Here is a 23,134-nt window from a genome sequence, read left to right as displayed (position 1 = left end):
CCTTCCACCCTTTGGTGGATGGAAGGTTGTTTTTTTCCTCACAAAATGTCTATTCACTTCCTCAAGGGCTTAGAGGGACTATACCCTCAGATTCGTGAACCCGTTCCACAATGGGACCTGAACCTGGTCCTGTTAAGACTCTCAGGCCCTCTCTATGAGCCACTGGCATCATGCCCCTTGTTGTACGTCTTCTGGAAGGTCACCTTCCTGGTAGCAATTACCTTGGCCAGGAGAGTCTGAGATATCAGGGTCCTTACATCAGAACCCCCTTATACAGTGTTCTTTAAGGACAAGGTACAACTTCCTCACCCCGCTTTCCTCTCGAAGATGGTTTCGCAGTTCCATAGCCTCATTACTGTCTTCTTGCAAGTATTCTTCCCAAAACTGCTCACAAATAGGGAGGAGCAGCGTTTCCACATGCTGGATGTTAGGCAGGCCGTGGCTTTCTATATAGAAAGGAAACCGTTCTGCAAGTCTACGCAGCTCTTTGTGACAATAGCAGACGACAAAAAGCCTGCCAATTTTGGTCCAAAGAATTTCATCATGGATCACTTCCTGCATTTGCACATTCTGTGAGGAGGTGTGTGCCCTGCCTCTCTTGACCACCCACTCGACAAGAGCTCAAGTGTCCTCAGCAGCGTTTCTGGCCCAGGTCCCAATCTAGGATATTTGTAGAGCAGTGACTTGATCATCGGTGCATACTTTTTCATACCATTACACCGTTACCCGGAAGGCTACAGATGATGTCAGGTTTGATAGAGCAGTCTTGCATTCCATATGTCTAGGAACTCCGAGCCCATCTCCTAAGGTACTGCTTGGGCGTCACCTAACATGGGATGAACATGAGCAAACACTCAAAGAAAAAACAGTTACTGACATTTCTGTAACTGTTGTTCTTTGAGATGTGTTGCTCATGTCCATTCCACAATTCACCCTTCTGCCCCTTGGTCAGAGATAGCCAGCAAGAAAGAACTGAGAGGAGCTGGCCGGCCTGACAGATACCACTGAGGGGGAAATCTTCAGCAACTGTGTATGTGGCACGTGCACACCTAAAGTGGAATGGACATGAGGAACACATCTCAAAGAACAACAGTTACAGAAAGGTTAGTAATCATTTTTTTTTCAGTCCTCCTTCATCCACAATTTCATAGGTGTTCTTAGGTGGGGGAGAGAGATGTGTGAGTGGCCCCAACAAACAATGCTGACTAGAAGATTTTGGAGGATCGTGGTGCAGGCCTTTTTATCCCAGAAGTCTAAAAATGCACAGGCTCACCTCAAAGTTCTTCAGTTAATGATAAGTAAGCTCCATTTCTTTTAAATCTTACAGTGCCACGAAAGTCACTTGGCCATGAAGTGAATGAATTGACATCAAGTAGATTGCTTAAGCTGGAAATGGAAAACCAGAGTTTGCTGAAGACGGTGGAAGAGCTACAAAATATAATGGGTTCTGTAGAAGGCTGTAATTCAAAGATTCTAAAAATGGAAAAAGAAAACCAAAGACTTAGCAAAAAGGTAACCCTCAATATGTGCATGTATAATATGATCAAATAGACTATAAAAGGTGTGGTATGTCAGGTTTTATCAGCATGAGTTTGGGATGGATGCATTACTCACATGTGCTAAAGTGTTTTGTGTGTGTGTGAGAGAGAGAGATTAGTCTTTTCATAATTAAGACTAAATCAGGCTTTCCATTCTGAATCTGATTTTGCCCCCTTTGGTACAATCTCTCTCTCTCTCTCTCTCTCTCTCTCTCTCTCTCAAAAAAAGTTGTTTGTATTTAAGATTTTGCATCTGTGGTCTTTAGCCAAAGTGGAATTTTGATGAAACTGTTGCAGTGAATCTGACATGTGTGGAACTTAACTTTCTGAAAATTATTGTAACATCTATTTTAATGGCATATCTTTGTCACATTATATTTTCAGAACAGCTTGGCCTAGAAACTTGTTTGACTTAAGAGTCCTTGATGTGATTTAGTGCATAGAACTAATTTAGAGAGAACTGGGTGGTTTTGTTTTGGACTTGTTCACTAGTGACTAACTAAAGTGTGGAATATCTATCATGGCTGTTTCTGCACAGCTCAGGAACTCTGTAAAGGTTTCAGCCAGCTCTATTTTCAGCATCAGTACGAACTTTTTTGCTGAATAATGGTTGAACTAAGTGTGGGCTGTGTTGAGCTAGGTGGTTGAGCTGTGTATGTATGTTTGTGTAGGGAAGCAAGGGGCAAAGTTAGGTTGTTCGTAGTACTTTAACTAGAAATTTCCATACTTCACAACATTGGATTTGTTGAAGGTTATTTTGTTTTGAATTTAAACTTAACCTAGAATTTCTTGGATTTCTGATGTCTGTGTTTGTAAAACTATAATGTTTTCTTTTTTTCTTTGTTGTACTGTTACTTTTTCAACATTAACTTCAGTTTCCAGTCTTAGAAAAGATACATAAAACACAGCATATCTCCTGATATTTAGAGATGCTAAGATATTTATCGTGATGAACTTAATAAATATGAACCAGTATAAAGAATCTAGTTTTAAAAGCTCCCAGTTTCATAGATACTGAAGAAGTCACCAAGTATATTCTTAAATTGAATTTTGTTGAGCGTCTCACTTTGCTCCTCTCTTGCTGGAAGAACAGAACAGCTGATGTTACAGCACCAATTACCCGGAAGTACGGAGACAAATCATAATGAAAGCCTAAGTGCCTGACTCAAAAGACTTAATAGGCTGAGTCCACCGCCAGCCCTTCAGTCTTTTTTCATGCCTCTTTCCTGGAAGCATGGAGTGTAGCTCTTGACTAGGGCTGTCAAGTGATAAAAAATAAATAAATCACGATTAAAAAAATTAATAATAAATTATCAAACAATAATAGAATACCATTTATTTATATATTTTTGGATGGTTTCCACATTTTCTGATATATTGATTTCAGTTTCAACACAGAATTCAAAGTACTCAGTGTTCACTTTATATTTATTTTTTATTATAAATATTTGCACTGTAAAAATAAAAGAAATAGTATTTTTCAATTAACTTAATACAAATACTGGAGTAAAATCTCTTTATCATGAAAGTTGAAGTTACAAATGTAGAATTATGCACAAAAAATACTTGCATTCAAAAATAAAACATCAAACTTTAGAGCCTACAAGTCCTCTCCATCCGTCCTACTACTTGTTCAGCCAATCGCTCAGACGAACAAGTGTGCTTACATGTGCGGGAGATAATGCTGCCTGCTCCTTGTTTATAGTGTCACCTGAAAGTGAGAACAGGCGTTTGCATGGCATGGTGTTGCAAGGTATTTACATGCCAGATGCACTAAAGATTCAGATGTCCCTTCATGCTTTGACCACCATTTCAGAGGACATGCGTCCACGCTGATGATGGGTTCTGCTTGATAACAATCCAAAGCAGTGCAGACCGACGCATGTTCATTTTCATCATCTAAGTCAGATGCCACCAGCAGAAGGTTGATTTTCTTTGTTTGTGCTTCGGGTTCTGTAGTCTCTGCATTGGAATGTTGCTCTTTTAAGACTTCTGAAAACATGCTCCACACCTCGTCCTTCTCAAATTTTGGAAGGCACTTCAGATTCTTAAACCTTGGGTCGAGTGCTGTAGCTATTTTTAGAAATCTCACATTGGTACCTTCTTTGCATTTCGTCAAATCTGCAGTGAAAGTGTCATAAATATAAAGGGAAGGGTAAACCCCTTTGAAATCCCTCCTGGCCAGGGGAAAGCTCCTCTCACCTGTAAAGGGTTAAGAAGCTAAAGGTAACCTCGCTGGCACCTGACCAAAATGACCAATGAGGAGACAAGATACTTTCAAAAGCTGGGAGGAGGGAGAGAAAAAAAGGGTCTGTGTGTCTGTCTATATGCTGGTTTTCTGCCGGGGATAGACCAGGAATGGAGTCTTAGAACTTTTAGTAAGTAATCTAGCTAGGTATGTGTTAGATTATGATTTCTTTAAATGGCTGAGAAAAGAATTGTGCTGAATAGAATAACTATTTCTGTCTGTGTATCTTTTTTGTAACTTAAGGTTTTGCCTAGAGGGGTTCTCTATGTTTTTGAATCTAATTACCCTGTAAGATATCTACCATCCTGATTTTACAGGGGGGGATTTCTTTATTTCTATTTACTTCTATTTTTATTAAAAGTCTTCTTGTAAGAAACTGAATGCTTTTTCATTGTTCTCAGATCCAAGGGTTTGGGTCTGTGGTCACCTATGCAAATTGGTGAGGCTTTTTATCCAACATTTCCCAGGAAAGGGGGGGTGCAAGTGTTGGGAGGATTGTTCATTGTTCTTAAGATCCAAGGGTCTGGGTCTGTAGTCACCTAGGCAAATTGGTGAGGCTTTTTACCAAACCTTGTCCAGGAAGTGGGGTGCAAGGTTTTGGGAAGTGTTTTTGGGGGAAAGACGCGTCCAAACAGCTCTTCCCCAGTAACCAGTATTAGTTTGGTGGTGGTAGCGGCCAATCCAAGGATGACGGGTGGAATATTTTGTACCTTGGAGAAGTTTTGACCTAAGCTGGTAAAGATAAGCTTAGGAGGTTTTCCATGCAGGTCCCCACATCTGTACCCTAGAGTTCAGAGTGGGGGAGGAACCTTGACAGAAAGCATTCTTAAAACAAACGTTCTGGGTCATCATCCGAGAGTGCTATAACATGAAATATATGGCAGAATGCAGGTAAAACAGTGCAGGAGACATGCAATTCTCCCTCAAGGACTTAAGTCACAAATGTAATTAACACATTTTTTAAACGAGCATCTTCAGCATGGAAGCATATCCTCTGGAATGGTGGCTGAAGCATGAAGGGGCATACAAATATATAGCACATCTGGCACGTAAATACCTTGCAACACCGGCTACAAATATGCCATACGAATGGCTGTTCTCACTTTCAGGTGACATTATAAATAAGAAGCAGGCAACATTATCTCCCATAAAAGTAAACAAACTTGTTCGTCTTAGCGATTGGCTGAACAAGAGGTAAGACTGAGTGGACTTGTAGGCTCTAAAGTTTTACATTGTTTTACTTTTTAATGCAATTATTTTTTGTTCATAATTCTACATTTGTAAGTTCAACTTTCATGATAAAGAGATTGTACTCCAGTATAAGGTGGGTAGAAAGCTGGCTAGATTGTCGGGCTCAACGGGTAGTGATCAATGGCTCCATGTCTAGTTGGCAGCCGGTATCAAGTGGTTCTGCGGAAAAGGACCTAGGGGTGACAGTGGACGAGAAGCTGGATATGAGTCAGCAGTGTGCCCTTGTTGCCAAGAAGGCCAATGGCATTTTGGGATGTATAAGTAGGGGCATAGCGAGCAGATCGAGGGACGTGATCGTTCCCCTCTATTCAACATTGGTGAGGCCTCATCTGGAGTACTGTGTCCAGTTTTGGGCCCCACACTACAAGAAGGATGTGGATAAATTGGAGAGAGTCCAGCGAAGGGCAACAAAAATGTTTAGGGGTCTGGAACACATGAGTTATGAGGAGAGGCTGAGGGAGCTGGGATTGTTTAGCCTGCAGAAGAGAAGAATGAGGGGGGATTTGATAGCTGCTTTCAACTACCTGAAAGGGGGTTCCAAAGAGGATGGCTCTAGACTGTTCTCAATGGTCGCAGATGACAGAACGAGGAGTAATGGTCTCAAGTTGCAGGGGGGGAGGTTTAGATCGGATATTAGGAAAAACTTTTTCACTAAGAGGGTGGTGAAACACTGGAACGCGTTACCTAGGGAGGTGGTAGAATCTCCTTCCTTAGGGGTTTTTAAGGTCAGGCTTGACAAAGCCCTGGCTGGGATGATTTAACTGGGAATTGGTCCTGCTTTGAGCAGGGGGTTGGACTAGATGACCTTCAGGGGTCCCTTCCAACCCTGATATTCTATGATTCTATGATTAAACCTCCCCCTCCCTGTGGACCCTGCACAAGTTCTGCAGGCTTCAGGCCCTAAGAGGGGTAATGGCTCTACAAGTTCAGATTTCTTTACCCTCTTCTCCATTGGCTGGTTTCCTTGAACAGTTTCTGTCTGGTGCACCTATGGTGGTTCCCCCTCTTGTGTCTCTTGCGTCTGCTTTTTAGCCCTTATGGCCTGCTCCTTCACAGGGTGCTCTTGCAGCTTCCTTCATTCCTTCCTTACTTCAAGTGGTAAGTAGTTTGAGACTTGGGACTCTCTCTTTTAATTCCCTCACACACACCCTCTGGTAGCTGGGGAGTGGGCTTTTCAAACTCTCCCCTTCCCTCACTCTTCATTTACCATCAATTGCTTTTCCCTCCAGCATCCTGTTGAACTTGGTTGCATTCGCTCTGCAGCCATTGGAGGGTGCTCATCTGTGATCTCAAAATACTACAGCAGGCTCAAGTTACTGCATTCTGGGGCACTGGAAACTTCTCTGGTACTTCGTGATGGTCATTGCCGCCTCTTATCTCCAGCCTGGTCCATCAGTCCCGTTCTTTCAGTTTCTCAACTAGTAAAAGAAAATAGTATCTAGTGTCTTTTTTAATTTTTATTTATTTATTTCCTCATTACATATTTATGAACCTTTCTTCAATCAGCATTAAGTACATGTAGTATTTGTTTTAGATAACCTGTACAATATGCATGTCCAAGCTACAATTTTCACATTTGCTGTTAGTTATTCTGTTTCTGTCTCACCCTGCTTCTGGGTTTTCCCAGTAGAGTGGGCTTTTTATCCTTTCAAATTTGTTTATGTTTTACCTAACATCTACCAGCACAACATATTACTTTTGTCCTGTGAGCAATAACATAATTTTAAGCAAATCTCTACAAGTGGAGAAAAAACTGGGAAAACCACACTTATGCCAGCAAGGCCTTGGCGTAAGTGTTGTCTCATCTAAACTCATTCATTATCCATAACTGTAAATTATTATAGTACAACTAACAAGGATCTTAATCGTACCATTTAGCAGTTCCTCATGTTTATGTTTCGGTATCGTAATCCACTATGTTGTGTATATTATTCTAAAAAGTGCCACACCCTCAAAATGTCAGTATTTTCTTTATCTTCTTTAAACATGGATTTTCAAAGGGCTTTTACTCAAAGTCCAACATTATGTTTGCAGATCATTACCAAAAAAAAAATTGTATTAATTTTCCCTGTGTTGCATTTTGAGGGATACCTCTATTTTTGGGCCTTTTTATAATTTTTCCACAACAAACTTCTCTTATGATGTAATAAGCACCCCAGCCTCATAATATAAAATTATCAGATTGGAATTTTGAACAGATTGAATAGAACATTGGTATCAGTGAGACAGTTATCTGGATCCCAGGGACAGTTGAAATAATTTTAGTAGTTGAGACTTGAGTAAGTTTGGGGAATTCGCCTTTCCAGATTTTTCCCTTATAGCAGATTTTCAAGAGATTTACCTTTTCAATTTGCAACACTTCTGCAACTAAACACAAGACAGTTAATTTAGCATATTCATCTCGTTACTTGTTACAAAAATTGTGGTCAGATGTAATCTTCAAATGAGCAGGTGTCATAAACTCTTGCTCTCATCAGTAATACATTACCAGACAACAAATGTCAAAATAGAGTTAAGCTTTTATATTGCCATATAAAATTATGTTAATAGCTAGGACTCTCAAGCGATTAAAAACATTCATCATGATTAATCGCACTTTTAAAAAATAGAATACCATTTAAATATTTTTCGATGTGTTCTATATTTTCAAATATATTGATTTCAGTTACAACACAGAATACAAAGTGTACAGTGCTCACTTTATATTTATTTTTGATTACAAATATATGCACTGTAAAAATGATAAACAAAAGAAACAGTATTTTTCAATTCACCTAATACAAGTACTTTAGTGCAATCTTTTTATCATGAAAGTTGAACTTCCAAATGTAGAATTACGTACAAAAAAACCCTGCACTCAGAAACAAAACAATGTCAAACTTTAGAGCCTACAAGTCCACTTAGTCCTACTTCCTGATCAGGCAATCAGTAAGACAAAAATATTTGTTTACATTTGCAGGAGATAATGCTGCCCACTTCTTATTTACAATGTCACCTGAAAGTGAGAACAGGCGTTCACATGGCATTGTTGTAGCCAGTGTTGCAAGATATTTATGTGCCAGATGCACTAAAGATTCATGTCTCCTCATTTGACCACCATTCCAGAAGACATGCGTCCATGCTGATGACGGGTTCTGTTCGATAATGATCCAGAACAGTGCAGATCAATGCATATTCACTTTCATCATCTAAGTCAGATGCCACCAGCAGAAGGTTGATTTTCTTTTTTGGTGTTTTGGGTTCTGTTTGGATACATTGGAGTGTAGCTCTTTTAAGACTTCTGAAAGCATGTTCCACACCTCATCCCTCTCAGCTACTGTACATGCTGTCTTCCCTCTAGGAAGGGCAGAAGTAAAGACTTCACTTAGCCCAAGAATACTATGGGATTTGTGGTCAGAGTCCATAGATTGAGGTAAAGATGAATCTTAGAACTTCATTTGAAGGTTGGATGTCACCAGCCCATGAGGAGAGAGAATAGGATAGGTATAGGGGAGTTTTCAGCCTTCATATGAATGGTGAATGTGGATGTGATTGGTATGTTTGGCCCTTAGTGGTATGTGAATGAGAGAAGTGTCCTGTCTGAATTATATTTCTCACATAATTATTTTATTACTTCCTATAGTATCTATCCTTGTGGCAGATCTGAGGGATAAGATGCCAGATATTGTAATCTTTGGTCTGTAGTGGAAGGATGGACTCTAGAAAAACTGAGTGAGTTCCCCATATGTGGTGGCTGGTTCACCACTTGATGTGAGAATAATGGTGGTCTGAAGCCATTATTAGAAATATTGGTGAAATGGTGTGCTGTCAGTTTTAACAAGTGTTCGCCCAAAAATTTCTCACTTTGCCTGTGATAAAGCCTATGCCCTGTGGATGCAGGTGCTTGCAAACAAAAGGAGTGGGGGACTAGGAAATATGTTCATTTGTTTCCACATTTAAATAATTATGCATTCTCATAACCAAGGTGGGAGGCAGCAGCACCATTTGGCAAAATAACTCCATATATAAAGTACCCTTTTCAGGAAAAGTTAATCCTTAATTCTTTAAAAATATATAGAGTATAATGTATAATTTGTAGAAATGAAAGCGTGGGCAGGGAAGCAGTGAATGCCTTGTAGCAGCAAAGGGAATCTTTCCTAAGGAAAATTTTTGAAATATCCATCATCTAGTAAAATGTGGCCTATTTTATAGACAAAAAATGTATACTTATGATTCCTTGAGATAAAAGTCCAGATGGAGACGGTTTACCATTATCCAGAGACAGGGTAAACTCTAACAGAATAAGAGGATAAGGAGATCTCCTCATCTTTCCTTCAGTTTGCTAAAATAATTTAATAAGTGGCCTCTCCAGACCATCACAATGCAGATAATGTAGTTAAGGTGATCAGGATAAAGGGACGCAGAAGCTATGTCTACACTACACACAGCGTCACCGGCATGTAGTGAATATGTAGCTGCACACCACTGTGAAAATCAAGCTTCGTCCCCACTGTAGTGTTTAGCTGTATTTGTCAGTGAAAGACTTGGCAGTGGGGAAACACTTCAGGTGCTCCCCACTGCTGGAGTCTTTCACTGCAATGAGAAAAACCTCCTGCCTTCCCCTTGCCAGAGCAAGACTCCTTCCCCCCGACAGAGCCTTTCCCTGCTGCTGAAGTTTTTCCCTGTGGAGGAGAAGGACTTCAGCACCAGGAAGCTGCCAAAGCCTTTCCCTGATGCCAGTCTGTTCCTGCGGTGGGGAAGGGCTCCAGCAGGGGGAGCTGCCTGAGCCTTTCCCCGTTGCCTTCCCCTTCCAGAGCCGTTCCCCACTGCTGGGTAAAGGTTCTGGTAGTGGGACATTACACTGCTAAAAATAGCAGTGTGGATGGGGAGACATCAGTTAGCCATTTCGGGTACATACTCATGTACATATCCTCACCCTTCAGGGGTGTCTTTACTCGCCTAAGCCATGCCTCGCTGGCTAACCTGCTATTTATAATTGTGTTCTACTCAATTCCAGTGGTGCCTCATCCTGACCGTCCTGGGGAATAGCTCTGCCAGCTGTTGCACCCTCCTCTGGTTGTGTCTTCACCTGTCCTATCTTGCCCTGCAGCCCCTCTTACTGAAACTGCAGAAACAGCAGAAACTGCAGCCTCCTCTTCATGACTCAGCCCTCCAGCTGGGTCACTACGTGGTTTCCCCTTCTAGGGCTTACCCAAAGTCCTTCCACACTGTCAAGGTTCCTTCCCCACCCTGAACTCTAGGGTACAGATGTGGGGGCCTGCATGAAAACCTCCTAAGCTTACTTTTACCAGCTTAGGTTAAAACTTCCCCAAGGTACAAATTAATTTTACCCTTTGCCCTTGGAATTTCCACTGCCACCACCAAACTTTAACTGGGTTTACTGGGAAATGTAGTTTAGACACGTCTTTCCCCCAAAAATCCTCCCAATCCTTTCACCCCACTTCCTGGGGAAGGTTTGGTAAAAATCCTCACCAATTTGCATGGGTGACCACAGACCCAAACCCTTGGATCTTAGAACAATGAAAAAGCATTCAGTTTTCTTACAAGAAGACTTTTAATAGAAGTAAAGGAATCACCCTCTGTAAAATCAGGATGGTAGATACCTTACAGGGTAATTAGATTCAAAACAAAGAGAATCTCTCTAGGGAAAACCTTAAGTTACAAAAAAGACACACAGACAGGAATAGTCATTCTATTCAGCACAACTCTTTTCTCAGCCATTTAAAGAAATAATAATCTAACACATACCTAGCTAGATTACTTACTAAAAGTTCTAAGACTCCATTCCTGTTCTATCCCTGGCAAAAGCAGCATACAGACAGACAGAGACCCTTTGTTTCTCTCCCTCCTCCCAGCTTTTGAAAGTATCTTGTCTCCTCATTGGTCATTTTGGTCAGGTGCCAACGAGGTTACCTTTAGCTTCTTAACCCTTTACAGGTGAGAGGATATTTCCTCTGGCCAGGAGGGATTTTAAAGGGGTTTACCCTTCCCTTTATATTTATGACACACACAGTCTCAGGCAGTCTTCTCCAGCATTGTCCAGATGGTGCCACTTCCCCAGTGGCCAGTATGGGAACCCGGACCCATCCAATGCTCCAGGTTCCAGTCCAGGGACCCTGTACCTGATAACTGTGGTATGCTTTCTCTCTGCCCTTGTTGCTCCTTCCCTGGATTCCTTCTTACAGCTTCTAGTTCACCCCACCCTTTTGGGTGTACCAGCTCAAACTCCTTCCCCCCAGGGTGTAAGTGTAGACTGCTCTCTATAGCTCCAACACACCTCCCTTCTTCCAGGGAGTGATTGCAGATTACTTCCCTGCAGCCCCCCTTCTGCGACCAGATCCTGGGCTTTACACAGGTCCTTCTTGTTCTTACCCAGCTGAGCTTCATTTAATCAACCCCTGCTCCCTGGCTCCTCCTCCAGGTGCAATCCTTTCAAGCCTTGTGTGGGGTAGACCTCCCATCAAAGGGGCTAAACATGTACGTACACTACATGCTGCTAGAAGAAGTATGTGGTGTAGATGTACACAAATACTTTAACTGACACTACAAACAGACAAGACAGAAGAAGACGACGAAAAGGAGAAAAGCATCAACCACAATTTGTGATCAATACCGTAAAGCTGAAGAAAGCAACTATTAGCAGCAGGCCACCTCAATACAGCTTTAGGGACTTCATTAAGCCAATTTATAATTGTTTATTTTGTGTATACTGAGTTTATCTCTATTTAAGTTGTAAAACAAGTTTTGTAAGATTTCATAGAATCATAGCGCTGTAGGGATGGAAGGGATCTTGAGAAGTCATCAAGTCCAGACTCCTGTGCTGAGGCAGAATGAAGTAAACCTAGATTATCTCTGACAGGTGTTTGTCTAACCTGTTCTTAAAAACCTCCAATGATGGGGATTGCACAACTTCCCTTGGAAGCATATTCCAGAGCTTAACTATCTTACAGGTAGAAAGTTTTTCCTAACTAACCTGAATCTCCCTTACTGCAGATTAAGCCCATTACTTCTTGCCCTACCTCCAGGGGGCATGGAGAACATTTGATCACAGTACTCTTTAGCCATAAGATATTTGAAGACTGTTATCAGGTCACCCTTCAGTCTTCTTTTCTCAAGACTAAACATGTCTACTTTCCTTAACCTTTCCTCATAGGTCAGATTTTCTAAACCTTTTATTATTTTTGTTGCTCTCCTCTTGACTCTCTCCAATTTGTCCAATTTCTGTTATAAAAGAATAGATCTGTTAATAAATAAAATAATTGCAAAATAGGATAAAGGAACTCTCTGTGCTTCAGGTGAACTAGTGTTGTGAAGATTCCAGATGCCAGGAATAATCATGGAAGGTAGGATCTTGGTCACATAGCAGTTGAAAATACAGGTCAAGTGTGCAGCTGTGGAGCGACTGAGATGTTTCAAAAAATCTTCATGAATAGTTCATGATTTTCAGGAAACTTTCAAACCAAACAATATTTTCCATATTGAAGGCTATCTTTACAACAAAGTGGGCTAGATTTTTTTAATTTTTAGATTAAAGCTTATTTTAGGTGGGATAGAGATTGTAATATTTGCCAGATCTTAAATACAAACTTATGGACTTGATCCAGCTCCATTGAAGTCAATGAGAATCTTTCCATTGACTTTAACAGGTGTTAGATCGGGCCGTATAACACATATGGAAAACAAAAATAATAATTATAATCTTTTCACTTCACCTCGATAAGAATAGTCATTTATGTTCATAGTCATCTCTGGATGAATTTTAATATGTTTTCCCCACAGTTGGAAGGACTTGAGAATGAAATTAGCCAAGAGAAACAAAGTCTTCAGAATAGTCAAAATATGAGCAAAGATCTGATGAAAGAAAAAGCACAACTTGAAAAGACCATTGAGACACTTCGAGAAAATTCAGAGAGACAGGTAAGTAACATAATCTTTGAAAGAAAGAGGACTAGTAACTTTTTTAATGAAAGGTTAAAATAGCCTTGGCGTAAACAGTCACAAAAATCAGTGGAACTGCAATTATAGACTCTGCAAACCTCAAAGATGAACTTTCTATATTTTCAAATAAAATGATGAGGTATTTTTTTCTTAGACTGCATTCAGAATCTTTCAAAAAGTCTTTTGCCATAGTTTGACTGGATGTTTAGATTTTTGCTGATATGCCTATTTCTACTATATTTTATTTCTCAAGATGTTGTTTTGGGAAAAGAATCCATTATTGGGTTAAATGGCAACCAGAAAGAGAGTGAAGCTAATAATGTATGTTGGTTTTGACTGTTTATATAATCTTAAAATAGACAAACTGATGTACTTGAAAATTTGTCTGTATTTACAGTTTATTGCATAGCCATCACCTCTACACACACACAATGTGTGTTATGTTACATGGTATATAATATAGTAGAACATGTTACATGTTATAATATAGTAGAATAAACCACAGCAGAACTTTTGTTTTACCATATATTAAAGAGGAAGTGATGTATAATATAATCCATCTCCATCTGTTTTACCTCAGTAGACTGCTGTTTATGTATAGAAATAAATTATTTTTGGCATGGTATGGACCTAAATTTATAATTTTTTTTCAAATAATTAGATTAAAATATTGGAACAGGAGAATGAACATTTAAATCAAACAGTAGCTGCTCTAAGGCAACGGTCCCAAATCAGTGCTGAAGCAAGAGTGAAAGATATTGAAAAAGAAAATAAAATCCTCCATGAATCTATCAAAGAGACCAGCAGTAAGCTAAATAAGATTGAATTTGAGAAAAAACAATTGAGGAAAGAACTGGAACATTATAAAGAGAAAGGAGAAAGAGCAGAAGAGCTTGAGAATGAGTTGCATCATCTTGAAAAGGAGAATGAGTTATTACAGAAAAAGATTACCAATTTAAAAATTACTTGTGAGAAGATAGAAGCCTTAGAGCAAGAAAACTCAGATCTGGAAGTGGAAAATAGAAAGTTGAAAAAAACTTTAGATAGCTTAAAAAACCTTACTTTTCAGTTAGAATCATTGGAGAAAGAGAATTCACAACTTGATGAAGAAAATTTAGAACTAAGAAGAACAGTTGAATCTTTGAAGTGTACAAGCATCAAGATGGCTCAATTACAGTTAGAAAATAAGGAATTGGAAAGTGAAAAGGAGCAACTTAAAAAAGGGTTGGAGTTTATGAAAGCTTCTTGTAAGAAAACAGAACGTTTAGAAGTCAGCTACCAAGGTTTAGATACAGAAAACCAAAGGCTACAGAAAGCATTAGAAAATAGTAACAAAAAGATTCAACAATTGGAAAGTGAACTACAAGATTTAGAGTCTGAAAACCAAACTCTGCAAAAGAATCTGGAAGAATTAAAAATCTCTAGTAAACGCCTAGAGCAATTAGAGAAGGAAAATAAGCTGTTGGAACAAGAGACTTCTCAGCTGGAAAAGGATAAGAAACAACTAGAAAAAGAGAATAAGAGACTCCGACAACAGGCAGAAATTAAAGACAGTACTTTAGAAGAGAACAATATAAAAATTAGTAATCTGGAAAAGGAAAACAAATCTCTATGTAAAGAAATAGGTATATTTAAAGAGTCTTGTGTACGTCTAAAAGAGCTAGAAAAAGAAAATAAAGAACTTGTGAAAAGAGCTACCATTGATAAGAAAACACTTGTCACGTTACGAGAGGTAATTTGACTAATTTCCATTCTTCTATTATCTGTCCATCATAAATCTAATACAGCTAAGTGCTGTGTGTCTATAAGATCATAATAGCTTTTTTAACAGTTGTAACATACAGAAAATATGTCTACTAGTAATTTCTGAAAAAATCATGTTCCTACCTTGTTGGTGTGCTTAAATTAATAGTATTTACATATTAAATATTGTATTTAAACGTTAATAATTATCATTTAATAATTATTATTTCACTCTGATACTGCTAAACTAGTTTGGTATTTTTTTATCCTCATGTTCAAATCAAGTTTAGACAGGAAGTCATGCAAATAAAAAAAAAAAGGGAAGTAAACATCTAAGATGAAATCAGACTTGTATTTAGGATACAGTTTCTGATTTTACCAGAAGTTAATAGTTGGGAGGAAGGAAGAAGTTATATTAACAGGTTGCACAAGCTACATGTAATCACAGAAATTTAGTGCATGGACAGTTTCCAGAAACTAAGTCTGCATTATTAATTTAACATTTTAGATTGATTTTTTTGTTTATTTTGGATAAGGATTTGGTGAATGAAAAACTGAAGACCCAGCAAATGAATAATGAGCTTGAAAAACTTACCCATGAACTTGAAAAGATAGGTTTAAATAAAGAGCGCCTCTTGCATGATGAACAGAGCACAGATGACAGGTGAGAGTGCCTAGACCAGTTTGGGATAGTTTGGCAAACGTTTGTTTTTCATTTACAATAATAAAATGGTTTTCCTTCCTACGGTTTTCTCCATATAGCATTTGTCATAAATATAAAGGGAAGGGTAACCACCTTTCTGTATACAATGCTATAAAATCCCTCCTGGCCAGAGGCAAAATCCTTTCACCTGTAAAGGGTTAAGAAGCTAAGGTAACCCTGCTGCACCTGACCCAAAATGACCAATGAGGGGACAAGATACTTTCAAATCTGGAGGGGGGGGGGGTTGTCTGTCTGTGTGACACCTTTGCTGAGAACAGATCAAGGATGCAAGCTCTCCAACTCCTGTAAAGTTAGTAAGTAATCTAGCTAGAAAATGCATTAGGTTTTCTTTGTTTTGGCTTGTAAATTCGCTGTGCTGGTGGAACTGTGTATTCCTGTTTTTGTGTCTTTTTGTAACTTAAGGTTTTGCCTAGAGGGATTCTCTATATTTTGAATCTGACCTCCTCTAAGATTATCTTCCATTCTGATCTTACAGAGTTGTTCTCTTATTTTTTTTGTTCTTCTAATAAAGTTCTGTTTTTTAAGAATCTGATTGGGTTTTTAGGGTCTTAAAAATCCAAGGGGTTTGTGCTCATCTTGTTTATTCTCAAGCCTCCCCAGGAAAGGGGGAGTAAGGGCTTGGGGGGACATTTTGGGGGAAATAGGAACTCCAAGTGGTTGTTTTCCCTGGTTCTTTGTTAAAGCACTTGGAGGTCGCAGCATACTGTTCAAGAACAAGGCGAAGTTTGTGCCTTGGGAAAGTTTTTAACCTAAGCTGGTAAAAATAAGCTTAGGGGGTCTTTCATGCGGATCCCCACGTCTGTACCCTAGAGTTCAGAGTGGGGAGGGAACCCTGACAGCATTATTTTAAAAAAGACATTAAATAGAGTTAGGCCCAAAATGGGAGTGTCATTGAAAATATTATAATATTGTAATAAATGTTCTTCTTCTTCGAAATGTCCCTCTGGGTGCTCCACCATAGGTATGTTTGCGTCTCTGCACTGCTGATAGCAGTTGGTAGCAGTGTCTGTTTGGCCTGCACATGCACTGTCCCCCACCTGTGCTCTGTCATGAAGCTAACCAGCATTGCGCAGGCAAACCCTCCTTAGTTCTTTCTCAACTGCCCCTGGCTAGAGACGGAGCTTTAGCTGTCAGCTAGCAGATCATTAACTTCTAAAGACTTGTTACTTGTTTAAAAAGAGGAAACTACTTCTTAGTGTTTCCTTTACATTTCTTTATTCTTTTATTTTTTTAGAAAATCTTTCAACTTCGTTTTTTGTTCAATCCCAACCACCCCCTCCCATCTGGGGACCCCATGGACAGGGTATGCCTAAGGACCCACTGGCAGAGGCAAAGAAACTTTGGTAATGACAGGATAAGACAAAGATAGAGAACCTTCCTTGGGGAAGGCTCCTTCGGTATGGACATCAACGTCAGTACTGTCTTTGGCACACGTTCTGCCAGGACTGCATCTACAACACCATCATTGTAGTCATCCCAGCACTGCCAACCACTATCAGTACCAATGCCTATGGCATCACCAGACTTCCAATACTCAAGAGACCTCTCTGTGTCTGATGCACCGGACTCGCATCTATACCATGGAGGAACCAGCTGAGCAGCCTTCGGAGGCAACAGATCCTCTGGTACCAGCTTCCTCCTCATCTTCGCCTGATGAGGCGATTACAGGGCCCCCTCATCCAGTTCCGCAGGATGATGCTAAGGCCCATCAAGAGCTGCTAAGAAGGGTCAACTTGAATTTGGGGCTTCATGCTGAGGACCTGGAGGAACCCTCAGACTCCCTATTTGATGTCTTTAGCTCGGCAGCCCCAGCCAGGGTGGTGTTGCCTTTACATGGGGGGGGGGTAGCAAAGATCACCAAGTCTCTGTGGCAGACCCCCTCATCGCTGCCTCCTGTTTCAAAAAAGGCAGAACACAAGTACTATGTGCCTCCTAAAGCTCATGAGTACCTTTATACGCACCCTGCTCCAAGCTCCCTAGTGGTCTCCGAGGTTAATGAGCAGGAAAGGCAAGGCCAGCCAGGCTCCACCCCAAAAAATAAAGACTTGAAGAGGCTCGATTTGTTCAGAAGAAAGACTTATTCGTCCTCGGGTGTCCAGCTGCAGGTGGCCAACCACCAGGCCCTGCCTGGCTGCTATGATTTTAATATGTGGCAGTCCATGGCCAAGTTCGGGGATTCGCTGCCTGAGGATCTCAAGAAGGAGTTCCACGCAATCCTCGAAGAGGGCAAAGCAGTGGCCGGAGCGGCCCTCTAGGCAGCCTCAGATGTGGTGGACTCTGCGGCTAGAACCATGACCTCGGCCATCTCGATCAGGAGGGCATCCTGGCTGCAGTCTTTGGGCCTGTCGACAGAAGTCCAACAGTCAATACAGGACCTCCCATTCAATGGCCAAGCTCTGTTTGCTGAACAAACAGAAACAAAACTGCCCAGGCTCAAGGACTCCCATGCAACGCTGAAGACCCTGGGCCTCTACACCCTGGGCCCATCCAGAAAGCGGTTCAAGCCTCAACAGGCTCAGGACTCTGGGAGCTAACCCAGGTCGGAACCTGCCTGTAAAAAGAGAATCATAGAATATCAGGGTTGGAAGGGACCTCAGGAGGCCATCTAGTCCAATCCCCAACTAAATCATCCCAGCCAGGGCTTTGTCAAGCCTGACCTTAAAAATATCTAAGGAAGGAGATTCCACCATCTCCCTAGGTAACTCATTCCAGTGTTTCACCACCCTCTTAGTGAAAAAGTTTTTCCTAATGTCCAACCTAAACCTCCCCCACAAGAGCAGGGGTTACAGACCCCGGCCAGGTCACCAGCCACTGTCCTCTGCCCAGTTGAGTGCTATCAAACAACAGGGTGGCAAGCAGGCATTTTGAGGGTGCACCTGAGGGTGACCTACTAGCCTGTATCCCTGATCCTGCTTCTCTGTGCTTTTCCAACCACCTGTCTCATTTCCTCCCTGCATGGGCTTCCATAACTTTGGACCGTTGGGTCCTCAACACCATGGCACAGGCTTATACCCTCCAGTTTCTTTGTGTCCCCCTCTCCCACCACTCTTCCCTGTCCTTCAGGGACCCTTGTCATGAGCAACTGCTCATTCATGAGGTTCAGGGCCTTCTGCAGCTGGGGGCCGTGGAAGAAGTCCCTCAGGAGTACAGGGGCAAGGGATTCTATTCCCAGTACTTTCTAATCCCCAAAGCCAAAGGAGGTCTAAGACCCATTCTGGACCTGTGAGACCTCAACAAATATCTCAAGAAGTTGAAATTCTGCCTGGTCTCCCTAGCCTCCATCATTCCCTCCCTGGATCCGGGAGACTCGTATGCCAGCCTGAGTTTGAAGGACACATACTTCCATATATCAATATTCCAGGGACACAGACGATTCCCGCTCTTCACAGTGGGTCACGCTCACTGCCAGTTCACGGTGCTCCCATTCGGACTGTCTACAGCTCCGAGGGTGTTTGCCAAATGCATGGCGGTGGTGGCGGCCTTTCTTAGGCAGCAAGGTATCCAGTTTTACCCGTACCTCGACGACTGGCTCATCAAGGGTCTCATCTAGGTCTCAGGTCCAACACAACATCTCAGTGCTGGAGCTCCTGTACTGTGCTCTGGGCCTGTTGATAAACGAGGAAAAATCAACTTTAGTCCCAGTACATAGAATTCATCGGAGCAGTCCTCAACTCCATCTGTGCCAGAGCATTTCTGCCGCAGGACAGATTCGAGACGATGGCGAGTCTCATTCCCAGCATCTCTATGTATCCCCTCACCATAGCCCGGGTCTGCCTCAAGCTGCTGGGCCATAGCGGCATGCACTTACGTTGTCCCTCATGCGAGGCTCAGGCTGCGACCCTTCCAACAGTGGTTGTCAACAATCTACACCCTGCCCAGTGACCATCTGGACAAGATAGTCATGATTCCACCAAAGGTACTTAGCTCCCTGCAGTGGTGGACCGATTAGGGTGGTCCTGGAAGGAGTTCCATTTGAGAGTCCCAACCCTCGGTATCTCTGATATCGGATGCTTCCGACCTTACCTGGGGAGCGCATCTCGGCACCTTGCGGACCCAAGGGACATGATCCCCAGAGGAGCTGACATTGCACGTAAACGTAAGGGAGCTCAGGACAGTTCACCTAGCCTACGGAGTCTTCCTGCCACACCTTTCCACTCAAAGTGCATATATACTCACGGACAATACAGCCTCGATGTTCTACACCAACAGGCAAGGGGGAGCTCACTCCTCGGCCATCTGTCAGGAAGCACTTTGTTTGTGGGACTTTTGCATCCAGCACGACATCCACCTAGAGACATCACACCTCCCCGGCATCTGAAATGCACTGGCGGATCGCCTCAGCAGGTTCTTCTTCTCTCCCCACGAGTGGTCCCTCCACCCGGAGGTTGTCCAGGTGCTCTTCTGAAGGTGGGGTGCTCCCCAAGTGGACCTGTTTGCCACCGGGCAGAACAGGAAGTGCCAGCACTTCCGCTCTCTCCAAGGCCTAGGCAGGGACTCCCTTTCAGATGCTTTCCTTCTGTCATGGGAGGGGGATCTGATGTATGCATTCCTGCTGATTTTGCTGGTCAGCAGAGTCCTAGCAAAAGTCAAAAGAGACAAGGCAAGGGTAATCATGGATGCCCTGTGTGGCCTCGCAAGCATTGGTTCGGCACACTTATGAACCTAGCCGTGGCACCCCCATTGCCACTGCCCAGCCATCCGGATCTCCTCTCGTAAGACCATGGATGGCTTCTGCATCCGAACCTTCCCTCCCTCCACTTCACGGCTTGGTGGCTGAATCCAGAGGAAAGATCCTGCTCCAGCCAGGTACAGCAGGTACTCTTGGAAAGCAGAAAGCCCTCCACCAGAGCAACTTACCTGGCAAAGTGGAAGCAATTCTCCTGCTGGGTGGAGGAGCGTGGCATCTCCCCGACAGTCCTCTGTGCAGTCCATCCTCAATTACCTGTTCTACCTTAAGCAACAAGGACTCACGCTTTCTGCCATAAAGGTGCACTTGGCAGCCATGTTGGCTTTCCACCAGCAGGTTCAGGACAAATAGGTGTTCTCGCATGACATGTCCATCTGGTTCCTGAAAAGCAGCTCTTCCCACCAGTCCTGGACCCGATTCCACAATGGGACCTCAACCTTGTCCTCTCGAGGCTCATGGGGCCTCTCTTTGAGCCACTGGCCTCCTGCTCCCTTTCGCATCTGTCATGGAAGGTAGCTTTCCTTGTAGCCATTACCTCGGTGAGACGAGTTTCCGAGATTAAAGCCCTCACTTCAGAGCCCCGTTACACGGTTTTCTACAAGGACAAGGTCCAGCTGCAAACCCATCCTGCATTCCTGCTCATGGTGGTATCTCACTTCCATTTTAACAGGATATCTTTCTCCAGATTCTCTGTCCAAAGCCGCACTCAACTGCGGAGAAGAGGCGGCGGCACACCTTGGATGTCCATCGCGCCCTAGCCTTTTACCTGGAGCGTACCAAGGCCTTCTGCAAGTCGACCCAACTTTTTATCATGACCATGGACAGGATGAAAGGCCTACTGGTGTCCTCGCAGAGGATTTCTAACCAGATCACCTCATGTATCCGGACCTGTTATGAGTTGGCACAGTCCGAGCCGCCACCTATACTAAAGGCCCACTCGACCAGGGCACAAGCGTCCTTGGCGGCCTTCCTAGCATACGTCCCCATCCAGGACATCTGCAGAGCTGCCACGTGGTCATTGGTACACATGTTCACGACGCATTATGCCATCACCCAGCAGGCCAGGGATGATGCCGGATTCAGCAGAGCTGTGTTCCAGTTGACACGTCCATGAACTCCTACCCATGTCCGGTGGCACTGCTTGGGAGTCACCTACAATGGAATGGACATGAGCAAGCAATCGAAGAAAAAAAGACAATTACCTGTTTCGTAACTGGTGTTCTTCGAGATGTTGCTCATGTCCATTTTATGACCCGCCCTCCTTCCCCACTATCAGAGTTTCCCGCAAGAAGGAACTGAGGGTGGAGGAAGCCAGCAGTGCCCCTTATACTGTGCCATATAGGCGCCACTCCAGAGGGCGCCAGAGCCGGTCTCCTATGGATATCGCTGAGGGAAAAACTTCCGGCACCACTGCATGTGGCGAGCACACACACTTTCAATGGAATGGACATGAGCAACACATCTTGAAGAACACCAGTTACGAAACAGGTAACTGTCTTTTCCATATTTCAGACATACTGTGATTCACCTCAGTGATTCACCAATACCTTACAATCACATTAGGCCAAGAGCATTACAAGTATGAAGTACTCCCTTTTGGCCTCTCATTGGCCCCCAGAGTATTCTCTAAGGTCCTCTCTGTAATGGCAGCCTACTTACGTTCCCAGGCCATTGTGATCTACCTTTACCTGGATGATTGTCTCCTCAGGACACCATCCTTCGCTGAAGCTGAATGAGTTACCGATACGATTTTGGATTTACTCAGAAGTCTGGGTCTACAAATCAACATAAAAAAGTCGACATTAACTGGTACAGAGACTAGAATTCATAGGAGCCAATCTCCACTCTGCCCGAGTGAGCGTGCTCCTTCCAGAACACAGATTCCTCTGTCTCTCCATGCCTATAGACAGTGCAAACCAGCCCTTAAATATCAACCAGACACTGCCGCCTTCTTCTGGGGCACATGGCTGCAGGCACATTTGTGATAGCTCATGCCAGACTTCACATGAGATGCCTCCAGTCATGGTTTAGCTTGGTTTACAGACCAAACAAAGACAACCTAGACAAAGCACTATCTCTGCCCACCAAGATCAAACAATCCTTGAATTGGTGCAGCAAACGTCTGCACGGGAATCCCGTTTGCACAGACTCCCTCATTACTACTTCTCACCACTGACACATCACTCATAAGATGGGGCGCACATCTCAACGACCTCACTGTACAGGGCAAATGGTCACCCTCCAAGGTGTGTCTTCACATCAACCTCCTTGAACTCAGAGTGGTCAGGAACGCAGGTGCTCACTACCTTCTGATCAGAGGCACACACACAAAGGTCATGACGGATAATATAGCGTCCATGTACTACATAAATTGTCAAGGAGGTACCAGATCACCCTCCCTTTGTGATGAAGCACTAAAGCTATGAAACTGGTGCAGAGGCGTACCAACCAGGAGTGCACAACACAACAGTGGATAGTTTTAACTGCCAATTCCCACATGACCATGAATGGGAAATAGATTGGGTGACACTCCACAACATATTCCGATGATGGGGGATACCAATAATAGACTTGTTCGCCGCCACTTAACAGAAAAAGAAATATCCACAGTACTGGTCCAGAACAGGCATCAGCCAGCACTTCATGGGGGATGCACTCCTCTTCTCATGGGACAAGGGTCTTCTTTATGCCTTTCCCTCATTCCCTCTGTTGCTGAAAGTCCTGTTGAAAATAAAAAGAGAGCAAACGTCATACTGATCACTCCCACCTGACCGAGAAGGATATGATATCCTCACCTGTTACAACTGGCACTGTGTCCATAGATGATTCTTCAACCCACTCCTTACCACCTCTCGCAGAATGATGGACGCTCTCTCCATCCCAACCTGTGGATTTTCTGGCTCAAAGCTTGGCACTTTCATGGTTCCACCACATAGAAACATCCTGCTCTGCGGAGATACAGAAAGTGTTACTTCACAGTAGGAAAGTGACTTCCCATCATATTT

The 23,134-nt window shown here is 42.8% G+C and overlaps 1 protein-coding gene across 9 annotated transcripts in view; it reads left to right on the top strand.

Moving 5' to 3' along the window:
* CCDC88A (coiled-coil domain containing 88A) overlaps positions 1-23,134 on the top strand; it is a 366,404-nt gene that overhangs the window by 255,472 nt on the left and 87,798 nt on the right. For all 9 annotated transcript variants that reach the window (XM_075127191.1, XM_048842828.2, XM_075127192.1 and 6 more), the window contains exons 13-16: positions 1,328-1,512; positions 12,817-12,954; positions 13,637-14,707; positions 15,255-15,382. In XM_075127191.1, the coding sequence (XP_074983292.1) occupies positions 1,328-1,512; positions 12,817-12,954; positions 13,637-14,707; positions 15,255-15,382 (1,522 nt within the window). The remainder of the gene's footprint in view (positions 1-1,327; positions 1,513-12,816; positions 12,955-13,636; positions 14,708-15,254; positions 15,383-23,134) is intronic.

This window comes from Caretta caretta, chromosome 3, assembly GCF_965140235.1.
Source record: "Caretta caretta isolate rCarCar2 chromosome 3, rCarCar1.hap1, whole genome shotgun sequence".
Classification (NCBI taxonomy): domain Eukaryota; kingdom Metazoa; phylum Chordata; order Testudines; family Cheloniidae; genus Caretta; species Caretta caretta.
This window is presented reverse-complemented; position numbering and strand designations above follow the sequence as displayed.